Consider the following 25,021-nt stretch of genomic DNA (forward strand, 5'->3'; position numbering starts at 1 on the left):
TCAGGTTCCTTGTAAATGAGAATAATAATAGTATCTCCTTCATAAGGATATTACGAGAACTGAATGAGTTAATTATGAAAAATACTTTGTAATTACTCTTAAAAAAGTCCTTTTTAGCCATTACTATATCTGAGAGATATATGTGATAAAATAAATGAAAACCAAACTCAGTTTTTATAACCAAACAACCCGCCTTCCCCAGCTGAATGAGCAGATTTAAGAGCTTGCAAAGCCTAGAAAAGTGGGTTGCTTTAAGGAGCAGGACTGGACGAGTACCAGGAGAGTCTCATTTTTATCTTCATACAGTTTCATAGTAGCTGGTTTATTTACAGGGAACTTGGATTATCCCTATAATCTAAAAAAGGGGGCTGAAGCATTTAAATTGATAAAGACAGAAAAAAGTGATGGCATATGTCTTCCCATCACTGCCTCCAGACCCTGAGAGCAGAGATCGCAACTTGTTTTTCTTTCACTACCATGGCCTATTTCAGTGCTCAGCACAGCGGTGCTCAGCTAATCTGTGTGAATTAATTAATGCTCTTCTTGCCCTGTGATCTTCTTTTAGAGGAGAAGTTGGGAAATGTTCTCTGTAAAGACCAGGTAGAAAAATATTTTGTTTTGTAGGTCTCAATTCTCCCACTGAAGCTTGAAAAGTAGCCACAGAAAATATGTAAACAAATGCATATGCATATATTTCAATAAAACTATTAATATTTACAAAAACAGGCTTCCCAGGTGGCTCAGTGGTAAAGAATTTGCCTGCCAATGAAGGAGACACAGGTTCAATCCCTGAGTTGGGAAGATCCCTGATGTAGGAAATGGCAACAACCCATTCCAGTATTCTTGCCTGGAAAATTCTATGGACAGAGGATACTGGCAGACTACCATTCATGGGGTCCCAAAGAGTTGAACGTGACTGAGTGATTGGCATGCATGCATGCATTACAAAAACAGGTGGAGGCTGGATTGCCCAAGGGCCAGATTACATGGATCCCCTTTCTACAGCCTCCTTTGATCTTTCTGACACAGAGATCTTGACTCCTTGCTAGTTTCTCCCTTCTTGAAGAATAGCTTTATTTTACTAGAATGAAATTATGAAAAAAAAACACCAACCTCTTCCAGTTGTTTGGTCTTCTGCAGAATCTGCTTGTTCAAGGAAATGACTTTTCGCCGATGTAGTTGGGAGATTCCTAACTTTTCTGGACTTTCTTCAGCTGACAGTTCAGACTGCTGTGGGAAACAAACAGAAGAACCAAAGGATTTAATTAGCTCACCTCAGTGGGCTAATCAGCCTGCCTCATCTGGGAGGAACACTGCTGGGCAGGTGGCCACAACCAAGCCCATGGGGCCCCAGGGTCCTGTGTAAAACTCACTCCAGTGAAGACTGTGACACAATGACCAAAGGCCATATCCAGAGAATCTACATTTCCGGCAAAGCAAACAGCATGTGCAGAAGCACAGGGATATATAATGGGTTAGGCTGATAATCACATAAGCAATAAGATCTTAAATATGAAGAAAAACATAGTCATCTTAATATCTACTTGAAATTATTCTGGAGCTATCAAAAATCATGAACTGATTCACTTTCATCAAAGTATTATAAGTATATGGTTAAAGAGTTTAACCATTCAGTAGCACTTATAATGAAAAGAAACAGCATTTCAAAGTATTCCCCCATCCATGGGACAACGTATTATTTCTATTCTGGTGTTCACAGAGGATGGATCTGAAAGGGGTGAGTGTTGCTGAGAGAGACCAGGATAAAGGTCCTGAAACTGTGTAAAATGATGAGGGGATGAAGAAGAAGGGCTGGACAGGACACAGACACTGTCAGGACTGGAGGGGAGGAAGGGAGAGAGTTCTGGTTGGGGTGATGAGATGAATGTAGCAACAATACCAAGAAACCATGCAAACAAGGAGGCAGATGGCCATTGGAGGCAGCTTGGCGCAGATGATGAAAACAAACACTTGCCTCAAGACACCAGAGGGAAGCCCCAGGAAGAAGAAACAAGAAAGATGACCCTATTTCAAAAGGAGTCCTTAAAACCTGTCTCGGGTGATCACAGAATAGACAGCTTCATTCACCTGCCAATGAACACCCATTATAGCTGCACTGCCTTCTTTACTGGAAACATCCCAATTCCAAGTTAATCACTGGTCTGAAGCTCAAGTGCAACAAAACTATTTGAATATGTGATTCTCTGTGCATGTTTTAACAGTGATCATTAGTTTGAAAGTTATGGGGAAGAGACAGAAATGTGAAAAGGAGGAACTGGACGGTATAGTCACCATTTATATTGGTTAAGAATTTCCCTGAATAATTCAGAGGCACCGTTAACAGACGATGAGTGTTTTTGCTGCTTAACAACTCTGGAGGTGGGAGACAACCAGCAGGCTGTGGCTGCCTAAAATGGCAAGAAACATCATTTTCCATCTTGTGAGCTGGGAGGCCGTAAAGGAAACAGAAAAAAGCATTTGGTATTACAACACAGCTAGCCCTGACACCTGAAATTTTTGGAAAATGTCAACTAACATACTCCAGCTTATCTGAGTTTCTTCATATTGGAGTTAACTTTTAAAATTGTAACATTGGGCACATCAAGATATTTTCCACCTGTAGTCTGGGGAAGAAGAACTATTTCTGAAAATTATTTGAGAGTATAAAAAAAGGGGGGGGAAGGAAAGAGCACTCCTTGATTTTCAAGCCACTTGTCAGAAACATAATTATAATTAATTATATCATGGGCTTTGCAGGTGGCTCAGTGGCAAAGAATCCACATGACAAAGCAGGAGACGCAGGAATCAGGGGTTCAATTCCTGGGTCAGGGATTCCCTGGAGAAGGAACTGGCAACCCACTCGTGTTCTTGCCTGGAAAATTCCATGGATGGAAAAGCCTGAAGGACCACAGTCCATAGAGTCACAAAGAGTCGGACGTGACTGAGCAAACTGAGCATGTACACATACAATCTCACCAGTTATATCTCCTCCACTTTGACTGCATCATCCTGAACTAAGTTATCAATTTGTCCACTTAGCTTGTTACATTATTTAGTAGCTTTCTTCTTATAGTTAATTTCAGATTTGGGTTTTAACCTTCATCTTAGATTCCTTGATACTGATTTCCAAAATGTCACTGGCATATCCTCGGAGCATTTTATTCAGTACTTTACTAGAAGATTTACACAAACCTTCTATCTCATGGTTAACTGATATCTGAAATGGAATTAACTCCCCAACACAGGGACTACCCCCATGGTGTGTCTCTAGGTTTGACATCATGATGTCTTGACTGCCCTGACCTCCTCCGACTGTCCTTTTGCCTCTGGATCAGGCCAAGCTATGATCAAGTGGGCTTCAGGGTATCCCCATCTCAGTCACCTCCCAGCAAGGCTTTCTCTAGGCTGCAGGGGTGAGGGGGTACGGATGTACACATTCAGTGCTATTCTGTACCTGGCATGAGTTGGATGATGTCTCCAACTCTCGGCATGCCTTCCTGCTGGTAAACTGCTTTTATGGCCAGGGTCCCGACTACATTTTCCACCTAGCTTTCACACTCTCTTATCAGTGTACCTGGCAACAAACACAGCCTTGTTGGAAACTGTGCCTTTGACACTTTCAAGAAACTTTCTTACAGGAACATCAGTAGCTATCCTGCTATCTGGAAAGAGGACTTCCAGGCTCACTGGCTCTCCTGCTCTCTCTCACTTTAAATTTTTAGTCACATGGTTCTTTAAGATCCTTTCAGGGTTCTTTGAGGTCAAAATCCTTTTCACAATGATACTAAGATACGATTTTTTTTCTCTCATTCTCTCATGCTCATACACTGAAATTTTCCAGCTGCTATATGACATGTGATGGTATCACTGCTCTGATGCTAACGTGTAAAACATTTTTCATTATCATTTGCAAGTGAATTAATATGTAAGCTTTCAGGACCTCCTCAGTAATTTTTAGCTTCCCAGGTGGCTCAGTGGGGAAGAATCTGCCTACTAATGCAGGAGACTCAGGAGATGCAGGTTTGATCCCTAGGTTGGAAAGACTCCTTGGAGTAGGAAATGGCAACCCACTCCAGTATTCTTGCCTGGAAAATCCCATGGACAGAGAAGCCTGGTGGGTCACAGTCCATAGGGTCACAAAGAGTCAGACATGACTGAGTGAATGAACATGCAGTAATTTTTAAGAGTTCGTACAGGCTCTTGAAACTAAAAATTTTGAGTCCTGTTACTTTAAGGGGCCTAGCTAACTCACCAACTGGGACAGCCTCACTAACACAGCTCTACCAGTGCAGTGGGCCCATCCGTAACACCAAGAGGGGATAGTTTTCCGATTCCACTTTTACTAGACAACTGCTTCAAACCAACCAGAGAGAAAATATTTGTAGTTCACAGAAAGGATGCTCAAGTCTCCATATAAACTTAATATTAAACAAGTCTTACGACAGTATATGTTCCAAGCAAACATGGGCTTTCAAAATCCTTTCTCTTGTTGCTAGGTAGCAATTCTCATTGCTCTGTGCAGTCCCTTAAATTTGTGTCTGCAAAGCATTCATGTCAGGATATTAAGTGCCATTTCCACATCTGACATTTCTCCAGTGCAATTAAAATGAACAATATGCACATGACCAAGCTCACAGTGCATATAAATTTGCAAATTCCTCCATTTGCCTAGGTCTAGAGATGGTGCTATGCAAACTTCTTTGTTTAATGGGAAGTTAGTTTTAGAACAGAAAAAAATCATTTATTCTAGAGCTGAACTGAAGAGAGTTCTTAATCTAGTCAACAGAAAGCTGATTGTTCTCTATTTGAAACACACTTTCTGTGTTAAGTAACTGAAAATTTTCATTTTTCAAATACTCTCCTCAAAGCCAAGAGAACTAGACCAAGGTCTCTGAAACAGTATGACTCATTTGACATTCTGTTCACTGAGTCTTCTCAGAAGAAAACTGGAACTGACCAAGTTGGATCTTAAAGGATGAGACTACATTGGACAGATGGAGAATAGAAGGGGCTTTATAGTAAATCCTCGACAGAAAAAAATTAAGTCCTTGGGGTAAGTTAACTGATTTCTACTTGAAAAGCCCAATGTCTCTCAAAGAATGCCAACCACCTATAAATATTCCATTTGTGTTTACATTAGAGCAAGGGCTAAAATGCCAATCTAATTTTGTTCAACAATTTCAGATTAAGAACGTGCTTTCAAAACGACAGGGTGGATTAAGATAGCATCTAGTGCAGATTCAATGTTTTCTAATAACTGACAGATGTTTGCAGCTTCTATTCTAAGGGGAACCAGATATAAATGTCATTCAATAATATTAGTCCAGTTCAATGTAAGTAAATTCCTAAGAGAAACAAAAAATGATTACTTTAGCTAAAACTATATACTTTCATAATGGAAGACACCCAAAGGGTCATATCTACACATCTACCTTCCTAAGTAAACTCCAGGAGTTGGCGATGGACAGGGAGGGCTGACGTGCTGCAGTCCATGGGGTCGCAAAGAGTCGGACACGACAGAACAACTGAACTGAACAGAACCTTCCTGATATAGGAATCTCTCCTATGTCCCCCCATTAAAATATGGCCACTAAAGCTATCAATAATAAGGGATCCCTAAAAAATTAAGGGGTCCCTATATCAAGAGGATGCCACAAATTCTCCATACTGAGCAGACGAATTTCAGTTGTCGGACCCTGATGAACCCTCCCACTGAAAACAAGTAAACAGGCAATATAAAATATTCATTTTTTAATCTTAAAAAAATCTATGAGCTAGAATATGTAAGAAATCCTAGAAAGCAAAAAGTGGAAGTGAGAATCCAGGAGGTAGGTGTACCCATGGAGGCTGGCTTTTTTCTTGAATGCGTGAGTGAAGTTGCTCAGTCGTGTCCAACTCTTTGTGATCCCATGGACTGTAGCCTACCAGGCTCCTCTGTCCATGGAATTTTCTAGGCAAGAGTACTGGAGTTGATTGTCATTTCCTTCTCCAGAGGATCTTCCAGACCCAGGGATCAAACCCAGGTCTCCCACATTTCAGGCAGATGCTCTACCATCTGAGCCACCAGGGAAGCCCTTTTTCTTGAGAGTATTTGCCAAAACCAATTGATCTCAAGCTTTGATTTTTAGAATTCAACAACTGCTTTGCATAATCCTTGGCACAGATGTAGGAAGGAAAAAAGTCTGCAATGAGATTTTGTTAGAACGGATATGCCCTTGTGCAGTTCTATAATCTAAACACACACACTACCTTAATGATACCAAAAACCTACTACATGCACAGTGGGCCTGAGCTGGGTGTGCCCAGGTGCACATAAGAGCAAAAGAAAATCCTCTCTGGAAGAATAGAGCTCCAATTCCAGGTCTGATAGAGAAATTTCCAAGCAGAATGAACTCACAGTCAAAAATCAAAAGCATACACAATTTCATGAGCAAAAGTCAGCAGAAACGAAGAGCAGAAACAGACATGTAAACTCAAACATACATGCTCATTTCTCCCTGAAGCCACAGAGATAAAGTATAATCACTTTCATATAACAGTTCAAGTTTTCTAATACAGAAGCATTCCAAGCTTTACAAGAAGATGTCAGCTCCTTTCACCATCTTGGCTGCTCTCCCCTGGATATACGCTAGCTCATAATCCTTTTCAAGCATTCCTGATGGAATCTGAGCACAGCAGACTGGGATGGAACCACCCACTTTCCCTTATCTACACTCTACTCCCACTAATGCAACAGCATACATAAATTTGCTTTTCAATATTCTTGACTCCCACTAATGAAATCCCATGAATTTCAAAGACCCATATTCATGCAGCCTTGCTGAGTTTTTGAAGCATAAGTCTGGGCTCCATGCGCAGAGGCATGTAAAAAACCCCAAACATCCCACTTTTACCCACACAAGCTAATGTCAGGTCAGATGGCATGCTCATCAAATCCTGAATTGGTATAACTTATTTTTCTGAAATAAAAGAGTTCATGCTTACTTAAAAAAAATATATAGTTTGGGCTTAAAATTTCAATCTAAGATATTTTTGAATGTTGATTCTACTCTCTAATGTATTAGCCACCTTTTCTTTTCTAGCTTTAAATGACACTTAAATCGGATGAAGCTAATTTCTATGTCTTCATCCAAATTGCTAAAGAACCTGAAAGGGTATAAGCTATATAGGCTGTGTGGCTTGGGACAATCCCACCAGGCCAATTCATTAGCTAATACCACAATACCATTCCCTGCATTGTTAGTTTGTACATATTGCATAACTTAGTCAGAATTTAGGAAATCCTGGAGCAGTTCTGAGACACAAACATATTATCAGCATCATTCTTTCCAGATTTACAGGGTTTTTTTGATTGTTGTTTAGTTGCTAAGTTGTATCTGACTCTTTTGCAACCCCATGGACTGTAACCTGTCCATGCGATTTCCCAGGCAAGAATACTAGAGTGGGTTACCTTTTCCTTCTCCAGGAGATCTTCTCAACCCTGGGATATTCTGCATTGGCAGGTGGGAGTGTTAACCACTGAACCACCTGGGAAATTTCTTCATCTCTAAATTCGGATTGGTTTAAATCTCTCTCACCACTTTCCTTTGTTTCATCAACTAACCTTTACTCAGATCCTATAACATGTAGGACAAAGTGTTAAGCATTGGGAACATGGAAAAAGACACAAACCTCACCTCTGGACCCTCACGGTCTAGTCAGGTAATACCTGCTCATTCATAAATAAAGGTGTTGTACCTGCCACCTTCTCCCCAGGCCTTCCCTGTTTCAGAGAAAGAGAGAGTTTTGCATGGTCTTCTGGTTTCTTCTTCCTTCCTTCCTTCCTTCTTTCCTCCAACAAATGTTTATGAAAACCCCATTATAGCAAAGGTGATATACAATGCTCCCAGCTCTGGTTGACAGTATACATTCTAGTCCTGGGAAAGAGGCAGAGACAAATGAAATAGTGCCTTGTGAGCAGTGCTACGAAGAAGACAACAGGAGCTGATCCACGCATCAGAGGATCCACAGGAGGGAGAGTTACCCGTAATGGCTATGGGTGAGTCTCCACTGAGGCTGATGGACGACTGGAAGAGGCTTCTGCTGAGTGTTATGACCTGCCAAGTGGCACAGTGGTTAAGAATCAGCCTGTAAGGCAGGAAATGTGGACTTGATCCCTGGGTTAGGAACATCCCCTAGAGAAGGAAATGGCAACCTACTCCAGTATTCTTGGCTGGAAAATTCCATGGACAGAGGAGCCTGGTAGGCTATGGTTTACAGAGTCACAAAGAGTTGGATATGATTGAGCACAGCATACACATATGATGTGTTAGGCAACAGAAACAGAGATGGAAGATGAAATCTTGGCCTTCCAGAAGTTTACAGATTTAGAATATGACCTGTCTAGTACCTGTGACCTTATGTGAAGAAATGGAGTCTAGGAGGAAGGGGTTTAAAAAATCCCTCCCTCCCCAGCCCTCATCACCATGATCCCAACCTGGTTTTTCTATCTGTGTCCCAGTAGTAGGGCCCCAAGAGGGCAGCTCCTCTCCTGTATCCTGCATGCCAATGTTGCTAGAAAAATGGTTTTTCTTTTGGGGTGGGGATAGGTGATGAGATTAGAAACATTCACCTCCAAGCTTATCAGAAATCACACTGGCTCTAGCTCAGGACAGATTCTCCAGAGGAGTCAGGGACTCCTGGTTGCTTAGCATCCCATGACCTTCTGACTCAGGCAAGGTCCTGGGGACTGGTATCTTCACCCAGTCCCCAGCCCTCTTGAACAATTACTTTCCATTTCACCTCAGTTGGGTATAATTTTAAAGTCATCCATTCTGCCTATTAACAGGAGAAAAGTTCGGTATAAAAAATACCCAACTGTCACTTCTCTTTGGGCAGATACTGACATTTCGAGTGGCAACACCAATCAAGTAGCAAATGGCATCCATTTGAAAACATATGAATTACATTATTCCATAATTCTTCTTTTTACAGGCTGATTGACTCCTACCCAGGGGCTCCTCAGGGGAGCACCATGCCTCAGTGAGAATTTATAACTCTATCCCTGTCCTTATACCTGAAACTGCCTGGGACTTAGTACTGCTCAGTAGATGGTTGCTGAAGAAAAAGATCATTCCATCTAGGGGGTTATTTCTGTCAGCTGTCTGGCAGAAAAGAAATCATGCTGAAGACTTAAAATACCTATAAATTATAGCTATTTTCTTTAAGAAGACTTTGTAAAATTAATTGGAAATACAACACCAGAGCAGAGAAATAAAGCATGAGGAAGGCAGATGACATATTAGCCATTGATTTTCGCGGGTCAATGCCATCCAGTGTAGTTAGACAGAATCCCTAAGGACCTTCTATGAACACAGGCTCATGGCAGTACAGCCATCATGAATACTCAGCACCCTCTGGTTTAGTAACAGCGACGCCCTACCTTTGGGGAATCACTGTTTCCCACTCTCTCTCTTGTTCCAGAGGGGCTGCTGATCAATAAGCCCATCTCCTGGCCAGAGCAACTGGCTGAGGAGGAGTATGTGACCTGACCCGTAACCAACAAGTGAAAGTGAAAGTCCCTCAGTCGTGTCTGACTCTTTGCAACCCCATGGACTATATAGTCCATGGAATTCTCCAGGCCAGAATACTGGAGTGGGGAGCCTTTCCCTTCTCCAGGGGATCTTCCCAACCCAGAGATCGAACTCAGGTCTCCTGCATTGCAGGCGGATTCTTTACCAGCTCAGCCGCAAGGGAAGCCTGTAACCAATAAAGGAGAACCCTTTCTTAGGACTTTACACACATATATGGGAGGGTGCTGGAGACTGAAGCAGTCTGTGGTGAGGTCCCCCAGGTGACAGGGAGGCAGAGTGAAGCAAGTTTTCAAGGGCAGAGAGAGATGACAAGGCAGGTGAGTCCCTAGGACCCCTACCTTCATGGACACCCCCACCTCCTGTTCTGAGAGCTGAAAAAGGCTCTGTTTTGCTTATACCACCATTCCAGGCAGAGTTTCTATCACTTGCAACCAAAAGGCTCCTAGAAGGCTACTCTTGAGGTGAATGAGTGACAGAACTTGCAGCAGTTTTCTCGGCTGGTTGTATCATGTAGAGCCAATCTGACCATGGTTGAGGGGGGACAAAACCTACTTTAATGCAGACCACACCTACCAACGTGGCTGTCTGCTTTCTTTAGAGGAGACTTTCCTTCCATTGTTTGTTTGTTTGTTTGTTTTTTTCCCGTTGGGTTTTTATATGTGCATCCCTGACCAGACCATGGCTATTACCTCTCTGTGGTTACACCCAGGTCCTAATCACCTAATGAGATGCCCCAAATGCTCTTGAAAAATAAAATTTCAAGACAGAATACAGGCTTCCGATGAACTGCCAAGAGAACAGCTCTCAGAATCAAAAGGTCAGAAGTAATTTGTGTCAGAATTTCTTAATTGCTGGACAGGAAAAAAATTTCAGAACCTACCGAGAAAAAGAATTCCTTCTAAAAATAAGTCTCCTGATGACCCAAAATGCCTCTTCTTAAAATAAGATTGAGATGTTGATAGTCTTCTGGCTAGGATATTACACTCTGGAGAGCTGGATGAGAACATTTCAATGTGGCATTTTCCAGTGATATGAAAAGCCACTCACATACTCCAAATAGAAAATTCCACAGTTTTCAATAGCTTAGGTGCGACTGTGTGTGAATGCTTGGGCTGCATCATTTTCCTTTTTACTTGTTTCTGTGGTTAGTTTCCAACATGACCTGGCCTCTTCACTCCACTCAGCCCAAGGTGGCAGTTAGACATTGGGAGAGTCTAACGATGTTTTGTCACTGAAAAAAGCCTGGGAGGCAGACACTAAGGATGGCCAAGGAGGCTGTCATGCTGCCCTCTGAGGACACTACCCTGTCACAGATACTGGTTTCAAAGTCAGACAGGCATGTATGCAAACCTGGTACTTATTATTAGCTACATCAGTTCAGTTCAGTTCAGTCGCTCAGTCGTGTCCGACTCTTTGCGACCCCATGAATCGCAGCACTCCAGGCCTCCCTGTCCATCACCAACTCCCGGAGTTCACTCAAACTCACGTCCATCAAGTTGGTGATGCCATCCAGCCATCTCATCCTCTGTCGTCCCCTTCTCCTCCTGCCCCCAATCCCTCCCAGCATCGGAGTCTTTTCCCATGAGTCAACTCTTTGCATGAGGTGGCCAAAGTACTGGAGTTTCAGCTTCAGCCTCAGTCCTTCCAATGAACACTCAGGACTGATCTCCTTTAGGATGGACTGGTTGGATCTCCTTGCAGTCCAAGGGACTCTCAAGAGTCTTCTCCAACACCACAGTTCAAAAGCATCAATTCTCTGGTGCTCAGCTTTCTTTACAGTCCAACTCTCACATCCATACATGACCACTGAAAATCCATAGCCTTGACTAGACGGACCTTTGTTGGCAAAGTAGTATCTCTGCTTTTTAATATGCTATCTAAGTTGGTCATAACTTTCCTTCCAAGGATGTAATTACACTTAAAATCTTTTGCAAAGCAAAGGAAACCACTGACAAAATGAAAAGACAACTGTCGGAATGGGAGAAAATATTTGCCAGTGATATGATCAATAAGGGATTAGTGTTCATAATACACAGCTCATACAACTCAATATTAAAAAAAAAACCCCAATTAAAAAATGGGCAGAAGATCTGAACACACATTTTCCTAAAAAAGATACACAGATGGCTAACAGGCCCATGAAAAGATGTTCAACATCATTATTAGAGAAATGTAAATCAAAACCATAAAAAGCTATCACCTCACATCTATCAGAATGGCTATCATCAAAAAGCCTATAAATAACACATATCAGGGAGGATGTACAGAAATGGGAACCCTTGTACACTACTGACGGGAATGCAGACTGGTGCAGCACCTATGGAAAACAGTATGGAAGTTCGCCAAAAGCCTAAAAATAGAACTACTATATAATCCAGTAATTCCACTTGTGGGTATATATCCCCAAAAACCATAAATGTTAATTCAAAAATGGTACATGCACCTCAATGTTTACAGCAGCATTACTTAAAACAGTCAAGATGCGGAAGCAACCTGAGTGTCCATCAACAGATGAATGAAAATGATGTCACTGTATATACACATGCACACAAAGGAGTGTTACTCAGCCATAAAAAATGAAATTTTGCCATTTGCAACAACATGGAGGGACATAGAGAGTACTATACTTAGTGAAAAAAGCCAGAAAGACAAATATTTTATGTCATCATTTATATGTAGAATCTAAAAAATAAAACAAATTCACATACAGAAAACAAACTAGTGGTTACCAGTAGGGAAAGGAGTTGGGGGAGGAACAAGATAGGGGTATGGGATTAAGAGATACAAAGTATTAATACTCAGTTCAGTTCAGTCCAGTCCCTCAGATGAGTCCGACTCTTTGTGACCCCATGAATCGCAGCACCCCAGGCCTCCCTGTCAATCACAAACTACCGGAGTTCACCCAAACTCATGTCCATTGAGTCGGTGATGCCATCCAACCATCTCATCCTCTGTCATCCCCTTCTCCTCCTGCCCTCAATCCTTCCCCACATCAGGGTCTTTTCAAATGAGTCAGCTCTTCACATAAGGTGGCCAAAGTACTGGAGTTTCAGCTTCAACATCAGTCCTCCCAATGAACACCCAGGACTGATCTCCTTTACGATGGACTGGTTGGATCTCCTTGCAGTCCAAGGGACTCTCAAGAGTCTTCTCCAACACCACAGTTCAAAAGCATCAATTCTTCGGTGCTCAACTTTCTTTATAGTCCAACTCTCACATCCATACATGACTACTGGAAAAACCACAGCTTTGACTAGACAGACCTTTGTTGGCAAAGTAATGTCTCTGCTTTTTAATATGCTGCCTAGGTTGGTCATAACTTCCCTTCCAAGGAGTAAGCGTCTTTTAATTTCATGGCTGCAATCACCATCTGCAGTGATTTTGGAGCCCCCCAAAATAAAGTCAGCCACTGTTTCCACTGTTTCCCCATCTATTTCCCATGAAGTGATGGGACCGGATGACTTAGATTTCTGAATGTTCAGCGTTAAGCCAACTTTTTTACTCTCCTCTTTCACTTTCATCAAGAGGCTCTTTATTTCTTCCCTTTATGCCATAAGGGTGGTGTCATCTGCATATCTGAGGTGATTGATATTTCTCCTGGCAATCTTGATTCCAGCTTGTGCTTCATCCAGCCCAGCGTTTCTCATGATGTACTCTGCATAGAAGTTAAATAAGCAGGGTGACAATATACACCCTTGATGTATTCCTTTTCCTATCTGGAACCAGTCTGTTGTTCCATGTCCAGTTCTAACTGTTGCTTCCTGACCTGCAAACAGATTTCCAAGAGGCTAGGCAGGTGGTCTGGTATTCCCATCTCTTTCAGAATTGTCCACAGTTTATTGTGATCCACACAATCAAAGGCTTTGGCATAGTCAATAAAGCAGAAATAGATGTTTTTCTGGAACTCCTGCTTTTTTGATGATCCAGCGAATGTTGGCAATTTGATCTCTCGATCCTCTGCCTTTTCTAAATCCAGCTTGAACATCTCCAAGTTCACGGTTCACATATTGTTGAAGCCTGGCTTGGAGAATTTAGAGTATCACTTTACTAGTGTGTGAGATGAGTGCAATTGTGCGGTAGTATGAGCATCTTTGACATTGCCTTTCTTTGGGATTGGAATGAAAACTGACCTTTTCCAGTCCTGTGGCCATTGCTGAGTTTTCCAAATTTGCTGGCATACTGAGTGCAGCACTTTCACAGCATCATCTTTCAGGATTTGAAACAGCTCAACTGGAATTCCATCACCTCCACTAGCTTTGTTCGTAGTGATGCTTTCTAAGGCCCACTTGACTTCACATTCCAGGATGTCTGGCTCTAGGTGAGTGATCACATCATCGTGATTATCTGGGTTGTGAAGATCTTTTTTTGTGTAGTTCTTCTGTGTATTCTTGCCACCTCTTAATATCATCTGCTTCTGTTAGGTCCATACCATTTCTGTCCTTTATCGAACCCATCTTTGCATGAGATGTTCCCTTATCTCTAATTTTCTTGAAAGGATCTCTAGTCTTTCCTATTCTATTGTTTTCCTCTATTCCTTTGCATTGACCGCTGAGGAAGGCTTTCTTATCTCTCCTTGCTATACTTTAGAACTCTGCATTCAAATGGGAATATCTTTCCTTTTCTCCTTTGCTTTCTGCTTCTCTTCTTTTCACAGCTATTTGTAAGGCCTCCTCAGACAGCCATTTGCTTTTTTTGCAATTCTTTTTCTTGGGGATGATCTTGATCACTGTCTCCTGTACAATGTCACGAACCTCCGTCCATAGTTCATCAGGCACTCAGTCTATCAGATCTAGTCCCTTAAATCTATTTCTCACTTCCACTGTATAATCATAAGGGATTTGATTTAGGTCAAACCTGAATGGTCTAGTGTTTTTCCCTACTTTCTTCAATGTAAGTCTGAATGTGGAAATAAGGAGTTCATGATCTGAGCCACAGTCAGCTCCTGGTCTTGTTTTTGCTGTCTCTATAGAGCTTCTCCATCTTTGGCTGCAAAGAATATAATCAATCTGATTTCGGTGTTGACCATCTGGTGATGTCCATGTGTAGAGTTCTCCTGTGTTGTTGCAAGAGGGTGTTTGCTATGACCAGTGCATTCTCTTGGCAAAACTATTAATACTATTTATAAAATAAATAAGCAACAAGGGTACCTTGTATATCAAGGATACATTATAGCCATTATTTTGTAATAATTTTAAAAGGAGAGCAGTCTATAAAAATATTGAATCACTAAACTGTATACCTGAAAGTAATATAATATTATAAATTAACTGTATTTAATAAAGTGTTTTTAAAGTACCTGGCAATGAGATGGCACTTAGGGTGGATTCTTTTTTTTTTGATGGCACTTTTATTTCCCTTCCCAAAAAACCAACTGAAACTAAATGAAGTAAACGATCTCAAATTTTTATTGTCTTCATAATAAAACAAAATATGAATCTCAAAACTATATCACTTGGCCCTTTCTCTTTTTATCACCTCCCAGCTCAAAATGCTTGCATCTCTTAATAGCCAGCACGCTCTTTGATCTGCAGTTGGGCTCACACATTCAAGACTCAGTACAATCTTCTTTGCAGTTTCACCCTTTTTCCGGAAAATCAGTGTAGTCTGCCCACCATAGCCACTCTGCTTCCTGTCATAACGCCAGATACAGAGAATCCTTGCCCTTCTTGTACTGTGTCACTTTGTGGGGCTGGTGCTTCCCACACTTCTTACAGAAAGTCCGGAGGGTTTTTGGAACATTCACCATGTTTGCGAGAGCGATAACGGCACAGAAAAAAAGCAGGGTAGATTCTTCTGATTCCCCAACAGACCCGTGACCTACAAAATGTTTTCATATCCTGTCTCAGGGAGATGCTGACCAGGAAAGACTTAGTTGCACATGAGTCAAAATGGTGTACCGCTGGTTAACACGTGGCATTGAGTCAGAGTCCCTTCCTGCCCTTGCCTGGCTCTGTTTCCTTCCCCTTCCTTCTGGTATAGTAGAGTGCAAGTACTACGGGGACAGCCAAACCCTTAGTTTTCTGCAAATCACAGTACTATATTCCTCTTGCCTGTAACAGTGAATGATAAGATGCAGGGAGCATGTTAGACAGCAGTACCACAAGGCACAGTGATGACTCAGCAAGCACATTCTGGGAAGGGTGCTCCTTCTGGAAACAATCAGAGACGGAGCTCCCTGGCTGGACTCTGTCAATACTCATGAATTATGTACATGGAAGCTTCTTTGTGTTCTTCTTCCCTGTTGCTTTACAGGAACATATTAAATTGAGTTACACATCTCAGGGACTTGCTTTAAAACACATGAATTAGGTACCATGTTATACTGTTATAAGAACTACTGAACTTTACCAGTGAAAGAGAAGCCTGCATATGTTTTTCACTTCATTTTTATTTTTCAGTGCCTGCTGACCGTCTAATGACTTGCACCAAGCAGGCTGTTTGATTCATTTCTGAGGCACAAAATCATTTTCACACTTTCATCTTCCAAAAATTATTGTTCCTTTTTTTCACTAAGCAAAAATTCATCCTGATCTCAGCCCAATTTGGGTTTCTTTCAAGTTCCACCAAAAGGCTTTCCACCTGAGCATTCTTCAATTCCATCTTTACTTTCAAGCATTTCATTACTGAGGCCCTGAAGGTAGGGGCATGGATTTTTAGATGAACTGCCTTATTTCAATCCAATTTATGGCAGTAAGATTAAAGAAAAAAACAAACACACCATGGTGGACAACTCTGACAGAGCCCCAGTCTCTGCAAACATGGTGGGATGAATGTGATTGCATGCACATCAATGTCACATAAAACTGTAATGTGTGGAGGGGCTTTACTTGCTGAAACAAGTGGTAACGTTGGAAAGGCACAGCTGGCAAGGGACTGAGGGTAGCCTCTAGCTGACAGCCAGACCTCAGCCAACAGGTGTCAAAGGACTGAATGCTGCCAAGAACCATGTGAACTTGGAAGTGGATCCTTCCCCAGTCGAGCCTCAGATGAGACTACTGCCCAGGCCAGCACCTTCATTAACTTTGTAAGAGTCTGAAACAAAGGACCCTGCTATACTGTGCCAAACACAGAAACCATGAGATAATACACGATGTTATTTCAGACCACTGTATTTGTGTAATACTGCTATGTAGCAACCCATACTAAATTCACAGAAAAAGAGAAAAGCAACCCCTGACATCTGAGAGCCAATCTGGCACTCTCAGGAAGGCCCTGCGTTGCTGGGAGCTGGGCTGCATTCACACGAGGCTTTTGTGTTAAATATAAATAACTCCAGAGGACATCAACATCAGACAGGGTCACAAGGTTCAAGGAAAAAAACATGACCACTCTGTAATGTCTGTATATGGGCAAAAACATGAACACTATTCAAATCCCCTAAATGATCAAACATCCCCCTATACTGGCTAATATGAACACAGAGCTTTAACTGTGATTCTTTTCCCTTGGCCCACAGAGAAGATTTCTTTAGACACTGATTCATCGAATTATCCCTCCTTAATGCATCTAACTCAGAGCAAAGCTCTACTTTCTCTAGTCTTCCCCTAAATCACCTAAAAGAAGTCTGAATCCCATAAGTCTTTTCTAAGGCCTCTTTATTGAGATGCTGTATGATTCCCCACTGCTGTGTGGTCTCCTTCAACCAGCAATAAACCCAACTTGTCTAACTATGGGTGTGTTCCCAGAGGTCTTTGACTGGAGGACACTGACAACAGCAAACAAAGCAAATTAAGAAAAACAAAAAGCAAACATGATTTTATCATGGTTTGTTCATAAAAACAGAGGCATAAACCAAGAAAGCAAGAAAATAGAGAGCTTAAATTAGATCTAAAATACAAAAAAAAATAACAAAGTATCTCCAAATGAGTATAAAGAAATTATTTGATAAACAGTATTAAGGTAAGTGGATAGGAACAGGAAAACTAGGATGGATCCAGATTGTGGACTAAATAAGAATGAACTCTATGTAGTATAAAGGATTAAACATTAATAAAAAATTATGAGCTGAAATGTAATGAATTACTTATCAGATCAATGTAAAAAGAACCCTGCTATTTTGAAACAAAAAGACTGATCAATTTGGGTACCAACGCCTTGCATGAAAAGAAAAGCAATACACAAATCAAAAACAGCCTGAGAAATATGTGCATCACTGTGACAAAATATTTAAATCTACAATAGAGACTTTAATCAAATTTACAAGGAAAACATCAGATACCCAAAGGATAAGTGAGTAAAGGCTTCAATAGATCAGTCAAATAAGCAGAAAACAGAGCAAACAAAAACATGCAATCCTGTTCAAGCCACTCAGTGGTCCAAAGAGGTACTATTTTATAGCCACTAAGGTAGCAAGTTAGACAAATGACAGAGGGGGAGACGCTTGGACCATCCTGGAAGCCCCTTCATGGAGGCAGTATTTTATATTGCTACAACTTATTTATAAAGCAACACAGAGGAGTCAGAATCCAATCTTTAGACTCCTACAAAATCTTTCCAAAGAAATCATTTGTTCAGATTTTACAAGAGGATTATCTACAATGGTAAACAAAAGTCTAACAACAGGGAAATGTTTAATGAATTGTGCTAGATTATCCAGTATTCACATAATTATGAAGACTAGAAACATGGAAAATATTTAGGACTTAATGTGACCAAAAAAAATGCAGTTTATAAAAGTATAAATACAGGTTACCATTAGCTGAGTGGCTATAATGTGCCCCAGGCACTGTTTTGGGCATTTTTGTCACATTTCACTTAACCTTCACAATACCCTGCCATCCTGCCAGGAGAGTTATATTATTCTTATTTTATAGATGAAGATACTAGGGCAAAGCGATTAAATAAAGTGGCCAAGGTCACAGAGCTGGGAAGTTGAGGAGACAGATGTGAACCAAGACAGGACTTCAATGCTGTATTTGTAACTGCACTGTTTTGCCTCTTTTACACACACAAGATGGCTGCAACTAGGTGCTACCATGGATATCTGGGACAAATACTGGATTAAATATGCAAACGTGAAATAACTGTCATATGGGAATAGGATTAAAGTCAATTCAATTACAAAAACCCTCATCTTTAATGATATATGATCTACCGAATACAAACAACATAATCAAGCAATGAATTGGTGAACTCCAACTCCATGAGAAGTTTTAATTATATGTATGCATGTGTGCTCCATCATACCTGACTCTTTGCAATCCCATGGATTGTAGCCTGACAGTCTTCTCTGTCCATGGAATTTCCCAGGCAAGAATACTGGAGTGGGTTACCATTTCCTACTCTAGGGCATCTTCCTGATCCAGGGATCATACCTGTGTTTCCTGCATTGGCAGGTGGATTCTTTACCATTGAGCCACCAGGAAAGTATTTTAATTATACACATCCTTGGAAAAAGACCTGTCCAAAACTACTTCTAATTTCATTCTTTCCTGGCAGAGCAGAACAGAGGGACAGAACACAGAATACAGCCATCAGATCACTGCACAAGGGTGAGGGACGAGAAGTCCAGGGAGCCCAGGGATACAGCAGGCATCATGGAACTGCAGAGCTGATGGGGAAGACAAGTTAGCTTCAAGACTACAAGGCAAGGACGTGTGTACGAAGGAGACCTATTTGCTTCCTCTCTTATAATAATCTAAGCTCCTACCTACTTACAGTGGGCAGGTATAAAGATAAAAGTCAGAGTCCCTGGAGGAAGAGCAGCGAGTACCCCGTATGTTTGTGTTTCTGTAAAAACTGAATCAGTGATGCTATGTGGCAACCTATGGGCAGGTACAGGCTCACCCCCTTGCCATCCAGGTCTGTGTGTGCTGACAGCAAAGCAAGACACTTCTTCTCAGGGCAGTGAATTAATCACTCTTTTCCACACCTATGTCTTCAAGTCTTGATTCTACTGGTACTTTCAGGATGACCTAAATCCTTGGTCAAATGTCAGATGACACTCTAACCACTGTCACCTTTTCTAGGTGGTAAATTAAAATAAAGGATGCTTTGGATTCTATTAGGCTTCCCTGATAGCTTAGTTGGTAAAGAATCTGTCTGCAATGAAGCAGACCCTGGTTCGATTCCTGGGTCGGGAAGATCCCCTGGAGAAGGGATAGGTTACTCACTCCAGTATTCTTGGGCTTCCCTTGTGGCTCAGCTGGTAAAGAATCCACCAGCAATGCAGGAGATCTGGGTTCGATCCCTGGGTTGGGAAGATCCCCTGGAGAAAAGAAAGGCTACTCCCTCCAGTATTCTGGCCTAGAGAATTCCATGGACTCTATAGTCCATGGGGTCGCAAAGAGTTGGACACAACTGAGCGATTTTCACTTTCTTTCACTTTGGATTTTAATGTGAAAGTTGGGTCAGAAAACCTATGTTAAGAAGCACAGACTTTGGGGGTGGGGAAAACAAGAGAACCCCATCCCTAGACATTCTATGCTGTTTTTTCTTAAGTTGACTTGTAACATGAGTTTTTATTTTTATTTCAACTTTATTTCTACTTCTGGAAGTGTGCTCACCAACAGAAGTTTGGTTTCCATGCTTCACCATACTACTGACCCCTTTACCCATCTCACCCTCCCTCTGCCCCTGCCCCTCTGCTAAACACTACTCTGTACCATTTTACTCAATCTTGCTCAGAAAGCCCCTCACTTTGTGTGAGACGACCACTATTGTGCTTAGAGCTGATTATAACTCCCAGATTACAGGTGACATCCACTGTCCAACTACATCATCTGTGCAATCTCTTCAGAAGACCATGGCACAGAGGGTCAGGGCAGAGCTCATTTGTTGTCAAGGCTTTTGAGACAGGGAAAGTGAAAGTGGATGCTTGAACAGACATCGTTTTAGGCAGGCAGAGGGAGCAGGGTTGGGGAAAGGAGGATGTGAAACAAGGCCCTGTAAATCTGATTTTACTGATACTACATCTCAGCCAGACCAGAATCAGTTATGTGCAAAATGATTAATCACTGTCTCCCTGAAATATTCAAGGTCCTGCTGCCTATTCTTAGGATGGAAAAAAAATCTAATGCTGAAATATGACTTTCAGGCTTTTGTTCATTCTATACCCTTTTAATAAAGCAGGACATAAAATTTTGCCTTGGGCTTGGCTGAGTTATGGGGTTTATCTCCTAAGTGGCAAAGCTTCATCCCTCAGCCTCATCCACCAAACTGTGCCCAAGTTATAGGAAGCCTGCTAGAGAAGGAAAAATGTGGGTGTTGTCCCTAAGGCATCCATCTATCAGATGCAATAATTGCTCCAAGAGACAGGTTTTCTCTTTATATTTATAGAAAAATAGTCACTGTAGAAGAAAATGAATTTAGCTAACAGGCAAATGTGGATGGCGCTGCACGGTGGATATTCTGACAAATGTGGCAGATGAATTACAACCTGCCTCCATCAGTGCTGGGAGGGGTAGGGAAGCAGAAGGACAAATTCTTGGGCATTACTGAGGCGATGGCTTCAGCTGGGTTCCCACCTACCTTTTCTGCATACTCAGACACAATCTGCTTGATCTCGGCAGAGCATAGGCCCACAATCTGGCCCACGGAGCTTGCGGTCGGCCGACTCTGCAATCACAAGGGAGGGTGTGCTCTCAAGGACACGCACTGGCTTTCACACATTGGAAACCCTGAGCATGACTACAGCAAAACAGATAACATTCCTGGGGGAAAAGTAATTTGGCTTTTCCTCACGTGTTCATCAACAAGGAAGGGAGAAAACAAGCCTCAGGACAAAGGTTACCTCACCTCACTCCCTCCTGAATCACTCAGCAAACTGTTAAGATTCTCCTCGGACCCTGGGTATCTCTAGAAAGTCATTCTTCACCATTTATACCCCATCCCATGGTTTTTGTTGCTGAGGATCATTAAAAAGAGCCTAAAAGGAACTTGGCAGGCATAGGACTCAGAGGAAGAAAGTGGAAATGGGAGAGGAAAAGGGATTTCAGAATTCCTGAACTACCTCCTGAGTGTCACAGATCTTTCCTACCGTAAAGAAGGATTCTCTTTTAAAGCACCTGGATAAACCTTCGGGACAGGTCGTGAGCTCTGAGAAAAGGGAATATAAATTCAGTGCCCTACCATCTACTCAGATGGTATAGGAGAGAAACAGGAGACAGGGGCTCCTGTCCTGAATGCCACATGTGGTTGTGGACAAGCAGGACTGAACCACAGCTCTCCCACATGGGTCCTGTGATGCCATCCAGCTGGGACATCCTGTCTTCACAAAGGTCCTTCAGGTCTCCCTCCCAGAGGTTCCCATGAATGGCAACACCGTGCATGTATAAAAAGTTCCCCAAAGAAAGATCCCAGGAAACAAGAAGCAGAGTGCTAAAAAGAGAGGGCCCTCCACCACAGAGCAGGTTGGTTCCAAATCTCCCTCTCCACACCACGCCCACCCTCGTGGCCACACCCGCCTCACCTCCTCATGTGCCATGGCGGTCATCTTGGTCATCAAGGACTGAATACGCTGCTAAAAGAGGAATGGGGAGAAGTAGTAGTGAGCAGGTCTGTCCACAAAAGGCTTAAGCTGGGTATCTAAACAGGGCTTTTCAGTGGAATCCAAGGGCTGTTTTACCCAGTCTCATTTTATGGTGAGTCTCATGAGAAGTGATGGAAGGAGACTGAAAAGAGTGTGAAAAAACAGCCAACGGTAGCTGGCCATTCCGGAAAACTGGAGATCAAAGTGATATTGTATACCTGTGGTGGATTCATTTTGATATTTGGCAAAACTAATACAATTATGTAAAGTTTAAAAATAAAATAAAATTAAAAAAAAAAAAAAAAGAAAGTGATATTTCTCTCCAAAAGATTTATGCAGAAACCCTAGAGGGCCACATGGATCACTCACTTCTTCAGCAGCTTGAAGCTCATCCTCCTCGTGGGCATCAGCTTTTTCTGCAGTCAACAGCCCTGTCGGAAGTGCTGTTTTCTTGTCCTCAGCCTGGAAGGGAAGATGTAAAAACTGGCTGAGCACTATCGGTGGAGACAGTAGAGAAAGGGTAACACTGCAAAGAGCCATAAGTCGGTGAAAGAAAACACACAGATCTGCACAAATGACCCAGCCCCTGAGAAAGGATGCAAAATCCAGAGACCTCAGCCTCCACTCCAACCACATGCCAAACAAGTGGAGTCTTGGGGCTTGTTCAATGCCTGACTCCGTCTCTGAACTACTCGCTGATTAAATTCCTATCAGGCCATAGACCTTTGCCAGACTTATCCATGCACTGTGATTGGGTCTTCCCCTACTTTAATTTCTTTAAGACTAGATCACTGCCTTTTTTTCAGCTGAGGTGCATGAGTGGATATGAAAGCAATTTAGCAGGTATGCTGCTGCTGCTGCTAAGTCGCTTCAGTCGTGTCCGACTCTGTGCGACCCCATAGACGGCAGTCTACCAGGCTCCCCCATCCCTAGGATTCTCTAGGCAAGAACACTGGAGTCGGCTGCCATTTCCTTCTCCAATGTGGGAAAGTGAAAAGTGAAAGTGAAGTCGCTCAGTCTGTCCGACTCTTAGTGACCCCATGGACTGCAGCCCACCAGGCTCCTCCATCCATGGGATTTTCCAGGCAAGAGAACTGGAGTGGGGTGCCACTGCCGTCTCCACTAGCAGGTATGACTGGCATCTAAATACAAATAACAGAACATATCAGAGTGCTTTTGGGTGGGGGGGTGTGTGTGTCTACTAAACCATGATGAAAATAACTCCTACTATCAAGAGCTGTCAACAAAATTTGAAAATCGCTAGTTTAAAGGTTTAAAGGATAAGACTCTAAGCTGCTTGTCCTGATGCTCAAGCTCCATGCTATAAACCCAGCTCAGGTTCAAAATGTACCACACTCAGGACACCTGGAATCATGGCTGCTCCCCAAGCCTGCGCTGTGAGTCTAGAGTTCTTGGTTTTAGCTCCATCTTTGCCATTCACAAGCTACTGATCTCAGATTTACCTTCTCTGGATATTAGGATCTCTTGGGGTTGAATGAGAGGATTGGCCTCAGATATCCCTCTGAGACCATCCCAATTCTGGGATGTGCTTAAGCATATGAGTGGCTCCAGGGGCTGGCCTGAGCACTTGTGTATATATGCAGGGGATAAGACTTCCAGTTCAAATGTACCATCTGACATGAGAATGATAAGGCAAGGCCAATGTGAATAATATTTCATGGACATCTCATAATTTTTCCAACCATAATCAAATTGCCTTATTTCAGAATACAGTCATATACACAGACATTGTTTTCAGACCTAAAATTATATATTATACATACATATCAAATTCTTATATACAATACAGTTATCCCATGACACTCTAATCCAGAAACGCCTTGCTTTGGAGGAAATGGCTGTTTGGTTGAGTGAAAACACAAATGCGGAAATGAGAAAACCAAGAAAGATGTCATAATGAATGCATAAATGATTATTAATGGTAATAATAATGATGATAGTTCACACTTAGTAAATGTGCACTCTGAGTTGGATTATTCTACATCTTTTACATTTTAATCTTCACAACAGTGTTGTGAGATAGTACAACTTCTGCCCCCATTTTACAGATGCCATAAACTGAGGCACAACAATTAAGTGTACTGACGGAAATCATGCAGTGAAAGGGAGGAACTAGCATTTGAAACCAGCCAGTCTGGCCTTAGAACATATGCACCTCAGTGCCCTCTGAGGACTGAGACAACGACCACAGGAAGCAGGGGGAGGCTGGGGTCAGGGAAGGCTCCCGGGAAGCACCGGGAATGGGGTCTAGACAGCGGAGGGGCGGCAGGAGAGTAGTGGGAGGAGCTGTGTCTCACTTAAGAAAATCCAGGGGTTGGGTAAGGAGTGAGAAAACAGGTTCACTGGACCTCAGCTGTGGACTCTTTAAGAGGTCACCAGCCGCTTTGGCTAGCACATTACTACTGAAAAGGCAGTAGGTAAGAGCGCAGGCTTTGATGTCACACAGACCTGGGTTCAGATTCTTCTTATGGCACTTTAGGAGCTGTGTGATCTTGGACAAATCACTGAGCCTCTCTGAACCTCAGCTTTTTGATCTGAAAAACAGGAATGAGTATCTTCCTCACAGAGTTGTTTAGCCTGACCAAAGGGTCTGGACACTGGAAAGGGTAGCACTATAAGATTTATATGCCTGCCCTGCTGCTGGCAATTAAGAATCATGAATAAACACATACACACACACACAAAAATATGAATGAAGAGAAAACTCTGAGATTCCTTTATGAAGTTATAAAACCCCATCTTGACTTCCTGTTTTTTCCACTCCAAGCTTAGTACATAGCCAGCCTGTAATGTACACTGTGCTCTCTCTCACTGCCAGGAGGCTGTTCACACCCATCTAGGGTGTCTCTCATCAGATGAGGATGCTCAGGCCCCCATTTTAGAGTTATTAAAGCCCACATGTTTGACCCTGGGGCCATGATTTTCAATCACCCTTCATTTCCAGTCCCATGATGAGGAG

At 42.2% G+C, this 25,021-nt stretch overlaps 1 protein-coding gene and 1 pseudogene across 2 annotated transcripts in view; both read right to left on the reverse strand.

Moving 5' to 3' along the window:
• CCDC93 (coiled-coil domain containing 93) overlaps positions 1-25,021 on the reverse strand; it is a 103,376-nt gene that overhangs the window by 37,560 nt on the left and 40,795 nt on the right. For both annotated transcript variants that reach the window (XM_061439679.1, XM_061439675.1), the window contains 4 exons: positions 22,411-22,503; positions 21,982-22,032; positions 21,042-21,128; positions 1,114-1,230 (listed from right to left, as the gene is read on the reverse strand). In XM_061439679.1, the coding sequence (XP_061295663.1) occupies positions 1,114-1,230; positions 21,042-21,128; positions 21,982-22,032; positions 22,411-22,503 (348 nt within the window). The remainder of the gene's footprint in view (positions 1-1,113; positions 1,231-21,041; positions 21,129-21,981; positions 22,033-22,410; positions 22,504-25,021) is intronic.
• LOC133261132 (large ribosomal subunit protein eL42-like) lies at positions 1,144-19,927 on the reverse strand (annotated as a pseudogene).

The sequence above is a fragment of the Bos javanicus genome, chromosome 2 (genome assembly GCF_032452875.1).
Source record: "Bos javanicus breed banteng chromosome 2, ARS-OSU_banteng_1.0, whole genome shotgun sequence".
Lineage (NCBI taxonomy): Eukaryota > Metazoa > Chordata > Mammalia > Artiodactyla > Bovidae > Bos > Bos javanicus.